The 18,459-nt window shown below is 42.0% G+C and overlaps 1 protein-coding gene across 1 annotated transcript in view; it reads right to left on the bottom strand.

Annotated features, from left to right (window-relative positions):
* Nucleotides 1–9,992: 9,992 nt before the first annotated feature.
* FBXO47 (F-box protein 47) overlaps nucleotides 9,993–18,459 on the bottom strand; it is a 32,040-nt gene continuing 23,573 nt past the window's right edge. Inside the window, exons 8-11 of the mRNA XM_084751115.1 lie at nucleotides 13,581–13,727; nucleotides 12,416–12,558; nucleotides 11,826–11,985; nucleotides 9,993–10,227 (exon numbers count right to left, since the gene is read on the bottom strand). Of these exons, the coding sequence (XP_084607241.1) occupies nucleotides 10,115–10,227; nucleotides 11,826–11,985; nucleotides 12,416–12,558; nucleotides 13,581–13,727 (563 nt within the window). The 3' untranslated portion in view covers nucleotides 9,993–10,114. The remainder of the gene's footprint in view (nucleotides 10,228–11,825; nucleotides 11,986–12,415; nucleotides 12,559–13,580; nucleotides 13,728–18,459) is intronic.

Here is an 18,459-nt window from a genome sequence, read left to right on the forward strand (position 1 = left end):
TTGGCTTTAGGTGGGAGGGGAGGGAAGGGATGTATGCGCTAGGGAGGACTGACGCAAAACCAAGTTGCCCGTTTTCTTTCGGCAATGACTACAGCACATCCTTATGTATGGGCAGGGCATTTTCCAACTGCTGGCATGACTGTAGTCACTAATTCACTACTGCCGGCACAAGTGCATTCATTAATTCACTGCTGCTGCCACAACTGCATTCATTAATTCCCCAGGGATTCCTTCCCTCTTGAGAAATAATGGCAAATGAAATTTACTTGGGGGTCAGGTCTGGGGGAGGGGCCCACTTTTCCCAGGAGTGGAATTTGGAACGGGGTGGAACCTTAGCTCTCTTGCGAGTTCCTGACAGAGATAACTGCTGCAGTTCCCAGCTGAGCACTTTGTTTTTGGGTTTCCCACAGCTGCTGTGTCCCATCCATCCAGCAAGAGGCCTCTTACCAATAACAGCAGTCCTGAGGCCCAACTGACTTCTGACTTCTTCCAGTGTATCCGGATGTGGCTAACCCGTGGCAAGCAGGGGCTCTGTGAGGCAGCAGCCGCCCCGGAGACAGCAGGAGTTCGAGGGTGCCACTGGCAGCTGCTGCATGCGTCTGACCTGTAGGCAGGGTGTTGGAGACTAGCGAGGGCTGAAACAGTAAAGGCGAGCAGAGAACTGCCCACACACTCGTATGGGCAGCCTTTCCTCAGGTCTAAATGCACCTGCACACGATGCTAAAATGGCCTTTCTGTTTCACAAGCAGGCGTTACCTTGTAAACGCAAGGGCAAATTGAGCTTGTCTGTCTTATCAGTAATCTACAGATGTACAGTCTGAGGTTGTGTGGTATCCCCCTTGATCTCCAGCTTTCCCCCTCCCTCCAAAAGATACTGTCATTTGCATTTTTAAGAAGATTTATCATTTCCTCTCTCCTTTTTCCATTTGTCCCCAGCTTATTATTTGATGAGAAACATGATTGTGAAGTTCTTATTCTTTGTAACTAGCTATAAAGCATTGAAATAAAGTGGCTAGATTAATTTAGGGGAAAATTTTATCCCAAAGGAAGGGGGTTTAAAAACATTTTTAAAAAATGAATTGTTAAATGTTCCTTTTCTTTAAAAAATAAACTGTTATCATACTTTTTTTTTTTAAACCATACTTTCTTGTCCTGTTAGGATTGGGGGGAAAAAAAAAAGACAGACAAACTATGTTTTAGGATACAGGGTGGATTTGGCCCTAACCTGAAGCCTTGAAAATTCCGTCATAACTGTTCTGCATTGGTTTTCTTTTCTAGGTTAAAAATAAACAAGAAGAATGAATTAATAATTTCTTGTAACAATATGTTGTTCAGTTGCTGTTAAAAATTTTAAAAAAGTGCTGGAAAGGCAGAAACAGGCAGATTGATGTGAGTTCAAGGCCAGCCTGGTCTACAAAGCAAGTCTAGGACAGGCTACACAGAGAAACCACTGTCTCAAAAAAAAAACAAAAACAAAAAATACTCGAGAGGCAGAGGCAGGTGGATCGCTGTGAGTTCAAGGCCATTCTGGTCTACAAAACGAGTCCAGGACAGCCAAGACTACACAGAGAAACCCTGTCTTGGGAAAAATAAATAAATAAATAAAAAGAAAAGAACCCAAGTGGAGTATGGCAGCACATGTTTGAGAAGTCAATGCCTGGGAAATAGAGACAGAAGGGTCAGGACTTCAAGGCCAGCCTTGGCTACATGAGATCCTATCTTCTAGAGAGATTATTCAGCTGTGAAGAGTCCTTTTTGCTTTTGCAGAGGACCCCGTTTTGGTTCCCAGCATCCACATGGAGGCTCACAGTCATCTGTACCTCCAGTTCAAGAGAATCTGATGATTTCTTCTGGTTTATACAGGTACTGCACAGATGTAGTCACAGACGTACATGAAGGCAAAACACCCATATACATAAGATAAAAATTGAAAAAAGAAAATACCAGCCAGGCGTGGTGGCACACGCCTTTAATCCCAGCACTCAGGAGGCAGAGGCAGGTGTGTCACTATGAGTTCGAGGCCAGCCTGGTCTACAAAGCAAGTCCAGGACAGCCAAGGCTACACAGAGGAAACCCTGTCTTGAAAAATGGAAAGAAAGAAAGAAAGAAAGAAAATACCATTATAACAAAAAACCAAAAACCAGGCACAGTGGTGCACCCTTGTAATCCCAGCACTTGGGGAGGTAGAGACAGGTGGATATCTATGAGTTCGAAGTCGGCCTGGTTTACAAAGCACATTCCAAGGCAGCAAGTGCTACACAGAGAAACCCTGTCCCAATAATAAGAATAATTGCCAGAGGCCGGGCGTGGTGGCTCACGCCTTTAATCCCAGCACTCAGGAGGCAGAGGCAGGAAGATCTCTGAGTTTGAGGCTAGCCTGGTATACAAAGTGAGTTCTAGGGCAGTCAGGGCTACACAGGGAAACAAACCAAACAAAATTCTAAAACTCTAGGCTAAGTAAGCCTAGACAGCTCTAAGTAGCTATAAACATGTTTTTGTTTTGATCCCAAGTGTGGGGTGGGGAACAGCCTTGTGAGAGATCAGGTGATGTTTATCCACTAGAAGATGAACCACCTCGTGTGGGGTCTTGGTTTTTGCCAGCTGAAACACATCTTAGTACAAATTCTGAGAGGAGATAAACATATGAGCCCAAAACAGGAGGCGGGGCTTTTTGGGTCTTGGTAGTGTTTGGCTGTTCATCGATCCACTTCAAGACACTCCTAGAAAGAACCGCTCCAGAGAACACTTCGGGACTCCGCATTCTGGCTGCTGTTCCAGGTTCCAGCAGCAACTTTGGTTAAATTGCTGGTCTGCTGAAATCCTGCCAACTATGCCAGAGGATCACTCCCAGGAACTGAGTCCAAAAAGGTCTATTTCTGTTCCCATTAACCTCTTTTCTCTCCTATCTAGCTAGGGTAGGTGGGTTGGAAGGGAGGTGTAAGCATTAAAGAACCTCAAATAAAGTAGGGTTGAAAAAGGTCGAAGCCCACACTTAGTGGTTTACCAAATGGCTTTCTTTGTTCCAGGCAGGGTCTTGCTGTGGAGCCCAGGATGGCTTTAAGCTCATATTCCTCTTGCATCAGCCCACGTGATGAAATTACAGGTGTGTATCCACCTTAACACAGTACCTTATAATGAAAATTCAACTCCAAGACAAATTTGAGGAGAAAAATGTATTTATTTACTGAAAATATATGTTGCCAGTAATTTGTCTAAGGTGTTAGGATATGTTAACAAATATAATATGATGTGGCAATACAGACCTAAGACAAGAATTGCCAGATTCACTAACGCAATAAGCATGGTGCTGAGTTTCAGTATGTTTAGGGGTGATCTTTGAGGGCACCTTGACATTTTCCTCTTAAGTATTTCTCTGACTCTAGAGCATAGTCTTATTATTTCATACTCCACTTCCTTCTTTCTTCCCCTCCCTCCCTCTTTCCTTCCCTACTTTGGGGGTGGGGTGTGTGTGTGTGTGTGTGTGTGTGGTTCTTATGTAGCCCACGCTGACCTCAAACTTGAAATCCTGTCAGCCTCTCCTCTCCAAGAGCTTGGATTACAGGCCTGCACCACCATGCCTGGCACGAACTACAACTTTCTACCAAGACAGCAGTTCTGTACCCTTACCTAAGCAAGTAGCAAGATTTGAAAGGATCCAAAGTACAGAGTTAATTATGGTGGTTAAATCTTTTATGGCGTAGTCTCTAATCAAGTTTACTCTGAAGTTCGAGGAAACTGAAGTTCTTTAGTCCATATCAATATAAAACTGAAACGTGTCAGTAATTCTGTAAGAGGGCAAAGAGGCAGATTTCAGTTATATAGCAGGTACATATGCCTCCACACGTGGGCACAATGTAAGATCAGAAAAATTAACCTCATACAGATAATTTTTATCTTGTATTTATGTTGTATGCACAGTGTATGTCTGTGCACCATTCCTGCCAGAGCCCAGGGAAGTCAGAAGAATGTGTCAGATCCCCTGGAACTGGAGTCCAGATGGTGGTGAGCCTCCCTGTGGATTCTGGGAACTGACTGAATCTGGGTTTTCTCTGCAACAGCATTAAATATTCTTTTTTTTTTGGGGGGGGTGGTGGTTTCAAGACAGGTTTCTCTGTGTAGCCTTGGCTGTCCTGGACTCCCTTTGTAGACCAGGCTGGTCTCGAGCTCACAGTGATCCGTCTGCCTCTGCCTCTGCTAGGATTAAAGGCGTGCACCACCACTGCCCGGCGCATTAAATATGAAATATTCTTAACCATTGAACCATCTCTCCAGCCCCAGACTAGCCTTTTTAAAAAATGTTATTTAGGAGTCTAGAGAGATGGCTCAGTGGTTAAGAGCACTATCTGCTCTGCCAGAGGTCCTGAGTTCAATTCCCAGCAACCACATGGTGGCTCACAACCATCTATAATGTGACCTGACACCCTCTTCTAGCCTGCAGGTGTAGATGCAGACAGGGCACTGTATACATAATAATAAATAAATAAATCTTTTAAAAAATGTTATTTATAGAATATGGTAATTAAAAAAACCAGTTTGAGCCGGGCGTGGTGGCGCACGCCTTTAATCCCAGCACTCGGGAGGCAGAGGCAGGCGGATCGCTGTGAGTTCAAGGCCAGCCTGGTCTACAAAGTGAGTCTAGGACAGCCAAGGCTACACAGAGAGACCCTGTCTCGAAAAACCAAATAAATAAATAAATAAATAAATAAATAAAAATAAAAAATAAAAAACCAGTTTGTGTGTGTGTGTTTGTGTGTGTGTATGTGGTGTGTATGTGGGCACCACAGCCTGTTACATGGAGGTCAGAGGACGACTTATGAGGAGTCAGTTCTGTCTTTACATCATGTGGATCTAGAGGATCAAGCAGGTGTTCAGGTGTGGCAGACACAGGCCCCTTTACCACTAAGTTGTCTCATCAGTTGTCTCCATAGTTGCAAGAAATAAACTTTGCAGAATTGTTAGTTTGTGCCTACACACCCATGCAATAACATACTAAGAGATAACAGTTGGGTTTTTTGTTTTGTTTTGTTTTTTGTTTTTAGAGACAGGGTTTCTCGGTGTAGCTATGGCTGTCCTGGACTCAGGACCAGGCTGGCCTCGAACTCACAGCGATCCAATCCACCTGCCTCTGCCTCCCAAGTGCTGGGGTTAAAGGCGTGCGCCACCACCACCCGGCCTTTGAGACAAGGTCTTTGCTGTGTTTGCGGTTCTGACTGGCCTGAAACTTAGTATGTACAACAGGCTGGCTTCAAATTAGCAGCACTCTTCCTGCCCTTGCCCCTACTTCCCAAGAGCATGTAACTAGCTCTGACAATCCATTTTTAAAAACCACTGTAGAGTTTAACTGATAGTTTATTCAGGCATGGTGACACAAGGCGTTCCTTCCAGTTCTCAGGAGGCAGAGGTGGCTCTCCGTGAGTTTGAGGCCAGTCTAGTCCACATAGTAAGTTACAGGACAGCCAGGGATACACAGTGAGGCCCTATCTAAAGAGAGAGAGAGAACACAGCTTAATAGAACAACAACTCTGAACATATTACAAATATTTCGTTTAAACTTTATTAAAATAAGTAAGAAATTGAATAAAGTTTAGCAAATACAATATTAGGTTTCAAAGATGTTTAGCACAACACTATGCTTTTGAGGTAACAGTGCACATTGCTAGGGCTAGTAAGGTTTCTGGTAAGCACACAGGCTGTGGTAGGTGTGTAAAAATCTGCCACCATGTGACTGAGTACTATCACATAACGATGCTGACCTTGAGACTAATCACACAAAGAGAGTAGTGTTTATATCTTAAACATAACATGGTTCTGCCATCACGCACTCTACTGGGCACCTCCCGCCTGCTCTATTCTCCAAAAGTGAACAGTTACCCTAGCAACAAAGTCTCTGCTATTAACAAATACCTGGAAGTGCAACAGTTAGCATGGGCACAGGAGAAGGGCCTTCTGAGCAGGTGCCTGATGAGCAATGCAGGAACTTGCCACTGGAACTCACACACTACTACTTACAGACTGAGGGGACAGATGGCATCACACACAGCAGTGGGATATGGTTTCACATGGTTAAAACAGTCCTCACAAGATATAAATTTTAGTTCCTAAAAGCAGTAGCAACATGGTATGTTGTATGTACAGAAACAACAATAATGAGCAATGTAACGATGTGCCGTTGACTTTCCCTTCTAGTAAAAGGAACATCTACCCTATAAAGAAAGCCAAGGAAAGCCAAGGGTAGCACCACAGAAGGAGATGTCCTGGGAGCCTGGGTCTCCAGTGATCATGGAGACTGATCTGACTTGGAAAAAGACAGGAGAAATAATCTGTTTAGTGGAAAGTCTGCAGTGTTTTGGTGACTAATCTAGTTAATTCTAGTCAGTTCTAAAATTTTAATCAAGTAATTTTTAAATTGTCCATCGTTTTGTGGCTAATCAGACTGTTACTTAAACCTCTGTACAAATATTTCTTTCAAGTTAATGTCCCTCTTTAAAACTCAAAATCACAGGGAGGCAGAGGCAGATGGATCTCTTTGAGTTCAAGGCCAGCCTGGTCTATAGAGTGAGTTCAGGACAGCCAAGGCTACACAGAGAAACCCTGTCTTGAAAAAAACCAAAAAACAATTCTCAAAATCATAGCTGTGCATGGCGGTACACACCTGTGAACCCAGCACTCAGGGAGGCAGAGGCAGAGGCAGAGGACACACAGAGAAACCCCATCTCTAAAAACCAAATAATAATAATTATAAAAATAAAATAAAAACAATGAAAACTCAAAACTGCCTTATTTTTTATGACAAATGTACTCAGCAAAATCAATGTGGATCACTGAATTGTAGAAACTGTAGATTTGTCCCCAATTTTATTTTATCTATTAATAGTAAATGAATAATTTGTCAATTTACTTTTTAGAGACAGTAAAAAGGAGCTGGCAGTAATAGCACACACCTTTAATCCCAGCACTCAGGAGGCAGAGGCAGGTGGATCTCTGTGTTTGAGGCCAGCGGGGTCTACATGTACAGCAAGTTTCAGGACAGCCAGGGCTACACAGAGAAACCCTGTCATGGAAGGAAGAAAGGCTGGGCTAAATTTTCTTTCAGATCAAAACTCTGGAGAAGAAAGGATAATAACCAGGATTAATAAAATTACATGACAGGACTAGACAGATTGCTCAGTGGTTTAGAGGCACTGTCTGTTCTTCTAAAGGACCCAGGTTCAATTCCCAGCACTCATGTGGCAGCTCACACTGTCTGTAACTCCAGTTCCAAGTAATCTGACATCCTCACACTAATGCACATAAAATTAAATAAATTGGAAAACAAATCCAAATTATGTGATTTTAAAACCACATTATGTCAACAAAGATATAGTCAATTCCCAATGAAAGAAACTTTAAATTAGCTGGGATTATAGCTCAGTAGTAGAATGCTTACATAGCAAGTGTTATGAGGCTCTGAGTTCAATTCCCAGTAGTACAGAAAATAAATTGTTTGCTTCTTGCTGGGCGGTGGTGGCGCACGCCTTTAATCCCAGCACTCGGGAGGCAGAGGCAGGTGGATCCCTGTGAGTTGGAGGCCAGCCTGGTCTACGATGTGAGTCTAGGACAGCCAAGGCTACATGAGAAACACTGTCTCAAAAAACAAACAAATAAAAAAACAAAACATGCTTCTTTTGTAAAGTTTCTAAAAATAACTTTTTTGGAGTCTTATGTTATTCAAAGCAAATTTCATGATGACATATTTCTTTCTCTAAAAAGTGAAATTATCTTTTAAAAAAGGTTTATAGTTTTTCTATGTGTATAGGTATTTTGCCTGGATGGGTGGGTGGATGTGCAGCACATCCTGGCATGCCTGCACAGGCCAGAGGTGGGCAAGGAGTTCCTAGAACTGGAGTTACAGGTGCTTTAAGTTGCCATGTGGGTTCTAGAGACTGAACTCAGGTTCTCTGTAGGAGCAGTGAATAGCACTATTAGTGAACTTATCTATTTATCAAGACCCTTAGAGCTGGATGTGGTGGTGCACACCTTTAATCCCAGCACTAGGGAGGCAGAGGCAGGTGAATCTCTGTGAGTTCAAGGCCAGCTTGTTTCTATATAGTGAGTTTCAAGACAGTTAGGGGTATGCAGAGACATCCTGACTAAAAAACAAAAAACAAAAAACAACAACAACAAAAAAACCAAAACCAAAAATAAAACAAAAATAAATAATAAAAATATATAATTATATATTTTACAGTTTTTTATTTTTATTTTTTATGTACATTGGTGTTTTGCCTGCATGCATGTCTATGTGAGGGTGTCAAATCTTGGAGTTACAGACAGTTGTAAGCTGCCATGTTGGTGCTGGGAATTGAACCCAGATCCGTTGGAAGAGCAGTCACTGCTCTTAACTGCTGAGTCACATCTCCAGCCCCTTGATTTTTTTTTTTCTTTCTCTCCAAGATAATGTCATTAGTGTTTAGATAGGTAAGCCAAGCAACCTTTCCAAAGTGGGTATAGGAGTGTCAGAGGAACTTTGCACTCTACTATTTGCTGTTACTATAGGTTGCCCTGGATATTTGTTATAGATCAATTCTTCACCTGAGCAGAAGAAAATTAAATGAGGATAAAAGCAAGAATGTCTTCAGATAAACTCTGGAGAAAAAACAAAGTCTTCCCACTAGTAGAATTATAGTTGGAGAATAAAAGACAATTTTGATCCTTCCATATTAAAGGTTTTGTTTTTTGTTTTTGTTTGGTTTTTCAAGACAGAGTTTCTCTGTGTAATAGTCCTGGCTGTCTTGGAACTCTTTTTGTAGACCAGGCTGGCCTTGAACTCAGAGATCCTCCTGCTTCTGCCTCCCAAGTGCTGGGCTTAAAGGTGTGTATCACCACGCCTGGCTTAAAGGTGTTTTTGCTATTGAAACATAGTAAAATCTTGCTATCACATCTCTCTCTCTATTGGTTTTTAGAGATAGGCTTTCTCTGTGTAATCTGGCTGTCCTGGACTTGCTTTGTAGACCAGGCTGGCCTCTGAGCGCAGAGATTAAAGGCATGTGCCACCATACCCGGTGTTATTACAATTTTTATTTCTCCACAACTTTCATGGCTCCTGAGTTCTAACAAATTTTCACTGAGCCTTTTTGTTAAAATTCATGGATTTTCTTTATAGCCCACTGCTAAAAGTGATTTCCCCATCTCTCAGTGTTCAAGGAAAAGAAGTGCAACCTGTGAGAAGTCCAGCGGGAAGGTGACAGTGAGCTGGGGAGGCAGCCTGCCTGTGAGGAGCCAGTGATGAAGTGCTTGCAGACCTATACAAAGCCCCGGGTTGGACAGAGGGGAGGGCCTGCAGTACAGCTGCCTTCAGCCAGTGGAGGTGGAGGCAGGCAGGTAGGGTCTACTGAATGGGCCTGGGGTCCTGGGGTCCACAAACTTGTGAAGACTATTCTGGCAGCAGAAGAGCTACTTGCTTTCATTACGTTGTTTTGTTTTTGTTTTTGTTTTTGTTTTTCCCTGCTTGCAATTTTCTTCTCTAATCCCCAGGGAAGTTACAAGATGATTCCATTATCTGAAGACTATAACACATACACACACCTTTCCTCTATTTTTAGACCTTTTGTACGACTATCTTGCAGGAAATATATGCACACATGTCTATTTGTATATCACAAACACATATATATGTATCTACAATGTGAGTCCAGGACAGCCAGAGGCTAACACAGAGAAACCCTGTCTTGAAAAAACAAAACAAACAAACAACAAAAACAAAAACCAAATAAAATAAAATAAAGCCAGGAGTGGTGGCACACGCCTTTAATCCCAGTACTCAGGAGGCAGAGGCAGGTGGATCTCTGTGAGTTCAAGGCCAGCCTGGTCTACAAATAGAGTCCAGGACAGCCAAGGGCTACACAGGGAAACCCTGTCTTGAAAAACAAAAAACAAAACAAAACAAAAAAAGATAAATAAATAAATAAATAAATAATAGAATAAAATAAAATAAAAATAACTTCAACCCTGTGCAGTTGGTGTTTTTGGTTAACTAGATTCTCAAAAGTTCAACAGGTACTACCCTTGGATGTGAAAAGCATTACTCTCCTAAGTGCCAGTCTGGTGACATTCTTTAAGTGACAAGCTTCCTGGTTTAGGAAGAGAGAACATTCATGGTCAGATACAGCAACTCTTTGTGGAAGTTTGCCTGAGCATGTAGAAGATGGAACAAATTCAGGAAGCCTCTGTCATCATCATCACGCTCTCCTGTGATACATAAGAACAGACAGCAGGGAAAAGGAAAAGTTAAACATTTTAACACTCAAAAAACAAAAGGTGTGGTGGTTCGCACCTTTACTCTCAGTAACCTGTTTGGTTTTTGTTTTGTTTTGACACAGGGTCTCTCTGTGTAACAGTCCTAGCTGTCCTGGAACTCTCTTAGTAGACCAGGTTGGTCTTGAATTCACAGAGATCCATTCCGCTTCTGCCTCCCAACTATAGCCACCACACCCAGCTAAAACCATTTTTTTAAAAAAAAGATTTATTATATATACAGTGTTTTGCTTGCATATATGTCTACACATCAGATGAGGGCACCAGATCTCATTATAGATGTTGTGAGCCACCATGTGGTTGTTGGGAACTGAACACAGGACCTCTGGAAGAGCAGGCAGTGCTCTTAACCTCTGAGCCATCTCTCCAGCCCTAAACCTTTTTCGAACACATGGTCTAGGTATGTAAGATGGTCTAAGTGATCCTAATAATATTTAAACAAAAAATTCTGTTGGTGATCTTAAAGCCAGGCATGAAATTAGACACTGGAGGGAAAACAAGAGAGGGCACACGGGTTTAAGCTTCAGTATCTTAACTCTATGACTGTGGGCAAGTCAGGTCATGTCTATGTTTGCTTTTTCCCATCTATAAGACAGGGATAATAAAGAGCTCATCAGCACTACCCAGTGCTCTTTTGCAGAGGACCCTGGTTCTATTCTCAGCACCTAGTGGTAGATCTGAAGCCCTCTTCTGACTTCTATCATACATGCACATGGTACAGAGAAAATAAAAACAATAATTTAAAAATATTTAAAGGGCTGGACACGGTGGTGCATGCCTTTAATCTGAGCACTGGGGAAGCAGATGCAGATGGCTCTCTGTGAATTCCACCTAAAGCTTAAACAAACAAACAAAAAAACAAGGGGCTGGAGAGATGACTCAGCGGGCAACCATCTATAAGGTGATCTGATGCTCTCTTTTGGTGTGCAGGCAGAGTACTGTATACATAATAATAAAGAAATAAATCTTTAAAAAACAAAACAAGCGGCTGGGTGTGGTGGCACGTGCCTTTAATCCCAGCACTCGGGAGGCAGAGTAGGTGGATTACTGTGAGTTCGAGGCCAGCCTGGACTACAAAGCGAATCTAGGACAGCCAAGCCTAACGCAGAGAGACCCTGTCTCGAAAAACAACAACAACAACAACAACAACAACAACAAAACAGGGTTAATTATGTTGGCCACCTTGTAAACTAAACTAATATCTGTTAAAAACTATGTAAGGCCCAGTGTGGTAGTGAATGCCTTTAAGTCTCAGTATTTGGAAGGCAGAAGCGGGTGAACTTGAGGCTAGTCTGTCTACATAGGGAGTATCAGGTCAGTCAGGACTACATAGAGAGATCCTGTCTCAACAAAAACAAAATCAAACACCCAGACAGGATCTCACTATGTAGCCCAGGCTGGCTCAAATTTCAGATCTCTTGCCCAGCCTCAAATACTAGGACTACAGGTATAGAGCACCAAGCCCAGCTAGCTGCATGGGAAGGGGAGGGCACTACCACTGACTCCTGTGGACCATTGTCACTCCCACTTACCAGACATGACAGGCTGCAGCATTTCCATTGTGATACAGGCAAAGGCGTTTGCCACGCTCTGTAGGAAGCTCTTTCTCTCTGCTGCGGTGTTAAAGACCTTACAGACTTTCTGCATCATTCTAACTGTCCAGTCCATGCAGTATAGCTCTTTCTCACACACCTGGTTCAGAGGCACAAAGCACTACTGTCAGATTCATGTGAAGGAAGCTGTAGGGCTTGAAAACAGCAGTGACAATGACAGCTTATGATGTAGCATAGTTTTTTTGTATAGGGCACCCCACTAAGTCTGTAAATGGGAACTCAGTAAGTGAATAAAACAGAGTGTGATGGTACATGCCTGTAACCCCAGCACTCAGAAATTCAATGTCACCTTGTCTACATAATGAAGTATGTACTTTAATACTTATTTTTTAAAAATATTTTCTGTGTATCTCAGTTCCTGGTAGGCTGTGTGTTGTGTGTGTGTGTGTCACTGACCGACTGACAGACTAACCGACCTAGGGCTTTGCAAGCACTAAGGAAGCAGCACTATTCCTGGGCACAGTGGAATGCTAAATAACCCACTAGAGAAAAACTTTGTTTTTACTTACCAAAGCCAAAAAGACTATGAGCCTTGCCAGCTCAATGGCCCGTCCATTTACAGCCTTACTAGCCATGAAAGTGAAGCAAATGTTGTTCCCACTCAGGATCAGGAGGCGTGCATTATTCTCCAGAAGCCACTCCCGGGGAACCACTTTTATTAGAGGAAGAACAGTATTTAGTGAGAAATTACACAGTTCTGTAGTAAACATTTTAAAATACATTCTATATATATATTTTTTTTTTGAGACACGGTTTCTCTGTGTAGTGCTGGCTGGCCTGGAATTCACTCTATAGATCAGGATGGCCTTAGAGATCTGCCTGCCTTTGCCTCCTGAGTGCTAGGATTTAACTCATGGGTTGCCATGCCTGGAAAGTTTTAGTTTTTCAAAAACAGCATTCAACCAGAGATTGCAATCCCCTCCATGTTATGGTGCCTTTACCATTGTGGTGATGCTTAGTCAAAGCAGATCTACACATACCAGCAGGTAAAGTGGCTTCATGTGTAAGAATGAAAGCTCAGGCTGGGCGTGGTGGTGCACACCTTTAATGCAGCACTCAGGAGGGAGAGGCAGGAGGATCATCTGCCTGCCTCTGCCTCCCAAGTGCTAGAGTTAATTGCCCAGCTGCAATTAGTGATTTCTCATACATTCTTTGATACCTGTAGAATTGTCTATAAAAATATTTTAAAAAATAAAAAAGAATTGTCTATATAACTTTATAACTGTATTCTAATAATAAATTTCTAGGGCTGGAGAGATGGCTCAGAGGTTAAGAGCACTGGATGCTTTTCCAAAGGTCCTGAGTTCAAGTCCCAGCAACCACATGGCTTGTAACCACCTATAATGTGATCTGGTGCCCTCTTCTGGAGTAGAGGCACATACATAGGCAGAACACGGTACACATAATAAATAAATCTTTAAAAAAAATATATATATATAAGCCGGGCGTGGTGGCGCACGCTTTTAATCCCAGCACTCGGGAGGCAGAGGTAGGCAGATCGCTGTGACTTTGAGGCCAGTCTGGTCTACAAAGTGAGTCCAGGATGGCCAAGGCTACACAGAGAGACCCTATCTCGAAAAACCAAAAAAAAAAAAAATATATATATATATATATATATATAAATCTTAAAAAAAGACATTTCTATTACTCTATATTAGGAAATACATACTTTACCTGATAGTTCATCTAAAAGACTGATAACATCATCTGCTGTCCACTCTTTGCTACCTGTGTCATATAATAACTTGATGGCATTAGCTAAACCTTTCAGACTTGATTCATTTGTAGGTCCTTCTGTCATTTCCTGCCAAATCACTTGCCCTGGATTGAAACAAAAAGTAGGCCATGATAGAGTAGATGGTTTTGTGATAAAGACTTCAGGATTGTTTATACAAGTCCATTGCTTATATAAGCTACATTCACCATAAAATGTCAATTCTGATAGCATTATAAATTTGAGTTCTCACTGACTGTGATGAAACACAGCAACAATATCTAAACCAAGTAACTGAAGTAGTTTGAACATGAGGAGCGGTGCCGTGTGACTCTCCCCTGAAGAGCTTGTACCTGCACTGTGGTAGGTTTTCTTCTTGACAGCTCTGCTTTAAGAAGCCCACACCCATGCTGCCATGTTACTTTGAGAAAGACTTCTTCAAGTCCCTGCTTGAGCCTATATTAACATATCTTTTTAATTTAATTTTTTGTTATTGGGAACAATAAAGGTTTTGTTTTGTATTATATATGTATGAATGTTTCCCTGCGTATATGTGTGTGTGTCATGTGCATGCCTAGATCCCTCAGAATGGGAGTTACAGATGGCTGTGAGCCACCATGTGGGGACTGAGAACCTAACCTAGGTCCTCTGGAAGAGCAGCCAGTGCTCATAACTAATGAACCATCTCTCCAGCCCTCTATATTAACACATCTTTATTAAGCCCCAAATCTGCTTCATAGGGAAGAAAGAATTTTTTAAAGAAGTTTTTCTTGACAGGGTTTCTCTGTGTAGCCTTGGCTGTCCTGAACTCACTTTGTAGACCAGGCTGGCGTGGAACTCACAGAGATCCACCTGCCTCTGCCTCCTGAGTGCTGGGATTAATGGTATGCACCTCCATGCCTGGTGAAAGAATACTCTTAGCTACTTATTATTTATTTTATCCTTTTCATGTGTGAGTGTGCATGCATGTGGAGGCCAGGGTGTCATTCCTTAGGAATTATCCGCTTTAGGAATTTTTGAGTCTCTCACTGAGACCTGGGGCTCACTTAAAGGGTAAGATGGCTGAGAGCCCCAGGGATATCCAAGTGTTGTATCTTCAGTGCTGGCATTACAAGCACAACCCACTACACCAAGCTTTTTACCTGGGTGCTGGGATCAAAGTCAGATCTTCATGTTTGCACAGCAAGCACATTTCCTACTGAACTATTTCCCAACCTCAAAGAATATCACTGTAAGTTCAAAGATGACATTATCCTGTACTACAGATAGAAATATCAATTATTATAATTTTACTAAAATCAAGTAAAATCTACTGACATCTTTCTAGAAAGGAACATGCTTCTATCATCATCTTTTAAACATTTCTATTTCGCCAGAGCAATTCAGTAACCTTCTATTTGTTCATCCATCAACAATCTTCTCTGTGGTGCATATGTAACATTTTAATTTCAAAATGAAGTTCCTGGCTGCTAGCCAATCAATTAATTAATTAATTAATCAATTAAAATTGATTATCTATTGATAAAGATGAAATAAAGAAATGTACAATAAGTTTTAACATTAATCTAGTCACAATTAGGTAACAAAAAATCAGATTAGATTTAGATTAAATCTGAAAATCATTTTTGTTTTTTCCCTCCCCGAAACAGGGTTTCTCTGTGTAGCCTTGGCTGTCCTGGACTCCCTTTATAAACAAGGCTGGCCTTGAATTTACAGTGATCCACCTGCCTCTGCCTTCCAGTTCTGGGATTAAAGGCGTGCCCGGCATCTGAAAATCTAAGACTACTAAGTAATCACTGATTTAGGCCACTATTTTGTTCCTTAACATCATTAGTCCCCTCCAGCAACAACCATAACTTTGAGCTTCATTAATATTTGAAATGGAAAAGCAGCCTTTAGGTAAATAAGAGATGACAGGAATATATCTGGTTCTGGAAGCTCAGGGTATGCAGAAGTGGATGTGGTGTGTCTGAAACCATGAAACACATTTTAAACACTAGCAATGATGAAGCTGAGTAAAGACAAAAGGCCTTTGGGCATGCTACATGGCTCAGTGGATAAAGGTGCACCAGTGCTGTCAAGCCTGGTCCATCCCCAGAACCCCACAGTACAAAGGGAGAAGTGATTCCTGCAAATTATCCTATGACCTCCACAGACATGCCATGTTACATGCACAATAAAATAAATGTTTGTTTATTTACTTATTTTTGAAGCAGGACTTTCTATGTATCTCTGACTGGTCCGGAACTTGATATGTGTTGGAATACAGTCCAACAATGGAGTCCTTTGAGAATTCTGAATTCTTGTGAGAAAACTCCAAAAAAACAAGATAAGAGTACTGTGACCTCAGTTTTCTGCAAAAACACAGAATTGTTCTTGGTATGTGTTTTCATGCTCCTCCCAGGTACAGCAGTTAGGAGGAAGTTTACTTCAGGGTATTCATTACAGCTGCCTACTGTTATTACTTATATGCCTCTATGGAAAAACATGTTTTTGCCACATGCCACTTAGCCTTCTGATTGGACACTTTACTCATGTGACTCTTCTTTGTTTTTGTTTTTGTTTTTTTGTTTTTTTTTTTGAGACAGGGTTTCTCTGTGTAGCCTTGGCTGTCCTGGACTCACTTTGTAGACCAGGCTGGCCTCGAACTCACAGCGATCCGCCTGCCTCTCCCTCCTGAGTGCTGGGATTAAAGGTGTGTGCCACCACTGCCCGGCTGTGACTCTTCTTTTTTGCTTTTGTTTTTAATATTTATTTATTATGTATACAGTGTTCTGCCTGCATGTACATGTGCATGCTAGAAGAGGGCAGATCTTATTATAGATGGCTGTGAGCTACCATTTGGTTGCTGGGAATTAAACTCAGGACCTCTGTAAGAGCAGCCAGTGCTCTTAACCTCTGAGCCATCTCTCTAGTCCCATGTGACTCTTTTTTTGTTTTGTTTTGTTTTTTGAGACAGGGTTTCTCCACGTTAGCCTTGGCTGTCCTGGACTCACTTTGTAGATCAGGTTGGCCTCGAACTCACAGAGATTCTCCTGCCCCTCCTCATGAGTGCTGGGACTAAAGGCAAGCAGCAGCACACCCAGCTCCCATGTGACTTTTCTTAACTCTTAGAGTTATAAACTGTCTGATGCGCTGAATAAAGTTGGCTATTGCATGAGGCTTTAGTTAGCTGTGTTTTTAGGCTCCATTCTTCCAGGTCTCACTACCTCTGGAACAGTAAACATATGTAGACCATCTTGGTCTTGAACTCACAGATATCTACTGACTCTACCTCCTGAGTGCTGGGATTAAAAGTGTGCACCAAGCTGGGCGTGGTGGCGCACACCTTTAATCCCAGCACTCGGGACTCGGGAAGCAGAGGCAGGTGGATTGCTGTGAATTCGAGGTCAGCCTGGTCTACAAAGTGAGTCTAGGACAGCCAAGTCTACACAGAGAGATCCTATCTCAAAAAACCAAAAAAAGTGTGCATTAACCAGGCTGGAGAGATGGCTCAGAGGTTAAGAACACTGGCTACTCTTCCAGAGGTCCTAAGTTCAATTCCCAGCAACCACATGGTGGCTCACAGCCATCTATAATGTCATCTGGTGTTATCTTCTGGCATACATGCAGGCAAAACACATAATAAATAAATCTTTAAAAAAAAAAAGAAAAAGAGTGTACCAACCAGTTGGATTTTTGGGGGGGTGGGAGGGGGGTGGGAGGGGGGTGGGGAGTGTTGTTTGGCTTTAGCTTTGTGAAACAGGGTTTCTCTATGTAGCCTTGGCTGTCCTAGAACTCACTTTGTAGACCAGGCTGCCTCTGCCTTCTGAATCCTGGAACTAAAGGCCTGTGCCACCATGCCCAGCACCAGTAAAGTTTTTAAAAAGCCTTTCTAAAGCAAAACAATCAATCAGCTGAGTGTGTAATATACTGTTAAATGAATATTTAATATTGAATAATCTTCAGGTGGGTATGGTGGCACACGCTTTTAAACCCAGCACTCGGGAGGCAGAGGCAGGTAGATTGCTGTGAGTTCAAGGCCAGCCTGGTCTACAAGGCCAGTCTAAGACAGCCATGGCTACACACAGAGAAATCCTGTCTTATAAAACCAAAAAATAAAAATAAAAAATATTGAATAATCTTCAACATATGGCATCCAACTAAATTCAAGTATCCATATCCTTAAAAATAATATTTTATCATAGCTTAACAGGGGAAATAAGCTCCCAACAAGACAACCCAAGGTTAAAATTTTAAAACTCCCAGATCAAGAACTGTCTCCTAAAAAATAATATATATATATATATATATGCCAAAAACCCCCAACCAACCAAAAAAACAAAAAACAAAAACCCAACAACAACAAACCAACCAACCAACAAACAATAGACCTGTCTCTACATGTCTCTAATAGGGATGCCTATAAGCAAAAGGCAAGATGGCAGTGAACTCAACAAAACCAGCTGGTGCTTTCATCTCAGCTCTCACAGGTCAGTGAGGTAGCTATGGACACATGGTGGCTTAGAGCGATGAACAGGGAAACAGGCAACCTTTTAAACAAAGCCAGGTCTAAAACTTCACCTAGAATAAAAGCATAACGGCAGAGGGTCCTTGGATCTTTTCTGGCTTTGTTTTGGCTGTTGTTGTAATGGACATGGTGGCAATGTACTTAATGGTGAGACCAGTTTTCCATACTTTCTCTAAGAAAGTTCAGGGAGAAAGAGAAGGAAGGATAGGATGGAGCCACAAGGAAAAGACAAGAAATCATCAAGAAAAATGAACCAGGCCTAGAAGATGATTGAAAAACAAGTATAATGTGGGAAATCTGAATATAAAAAAGCTATCCTAGTATGAAGG

Source organism: Acomys minous, assembly GCF_964271855.1.
Source record: "Acomys minous genome assembly, chromosome: 12".
NCBI classification, from domain to species: domain Eukaryota; kingdom Metazoa; phylum Chordata; class Mammalia; order Rodentia; family Muridae; genus Acomys; species Acomys minous.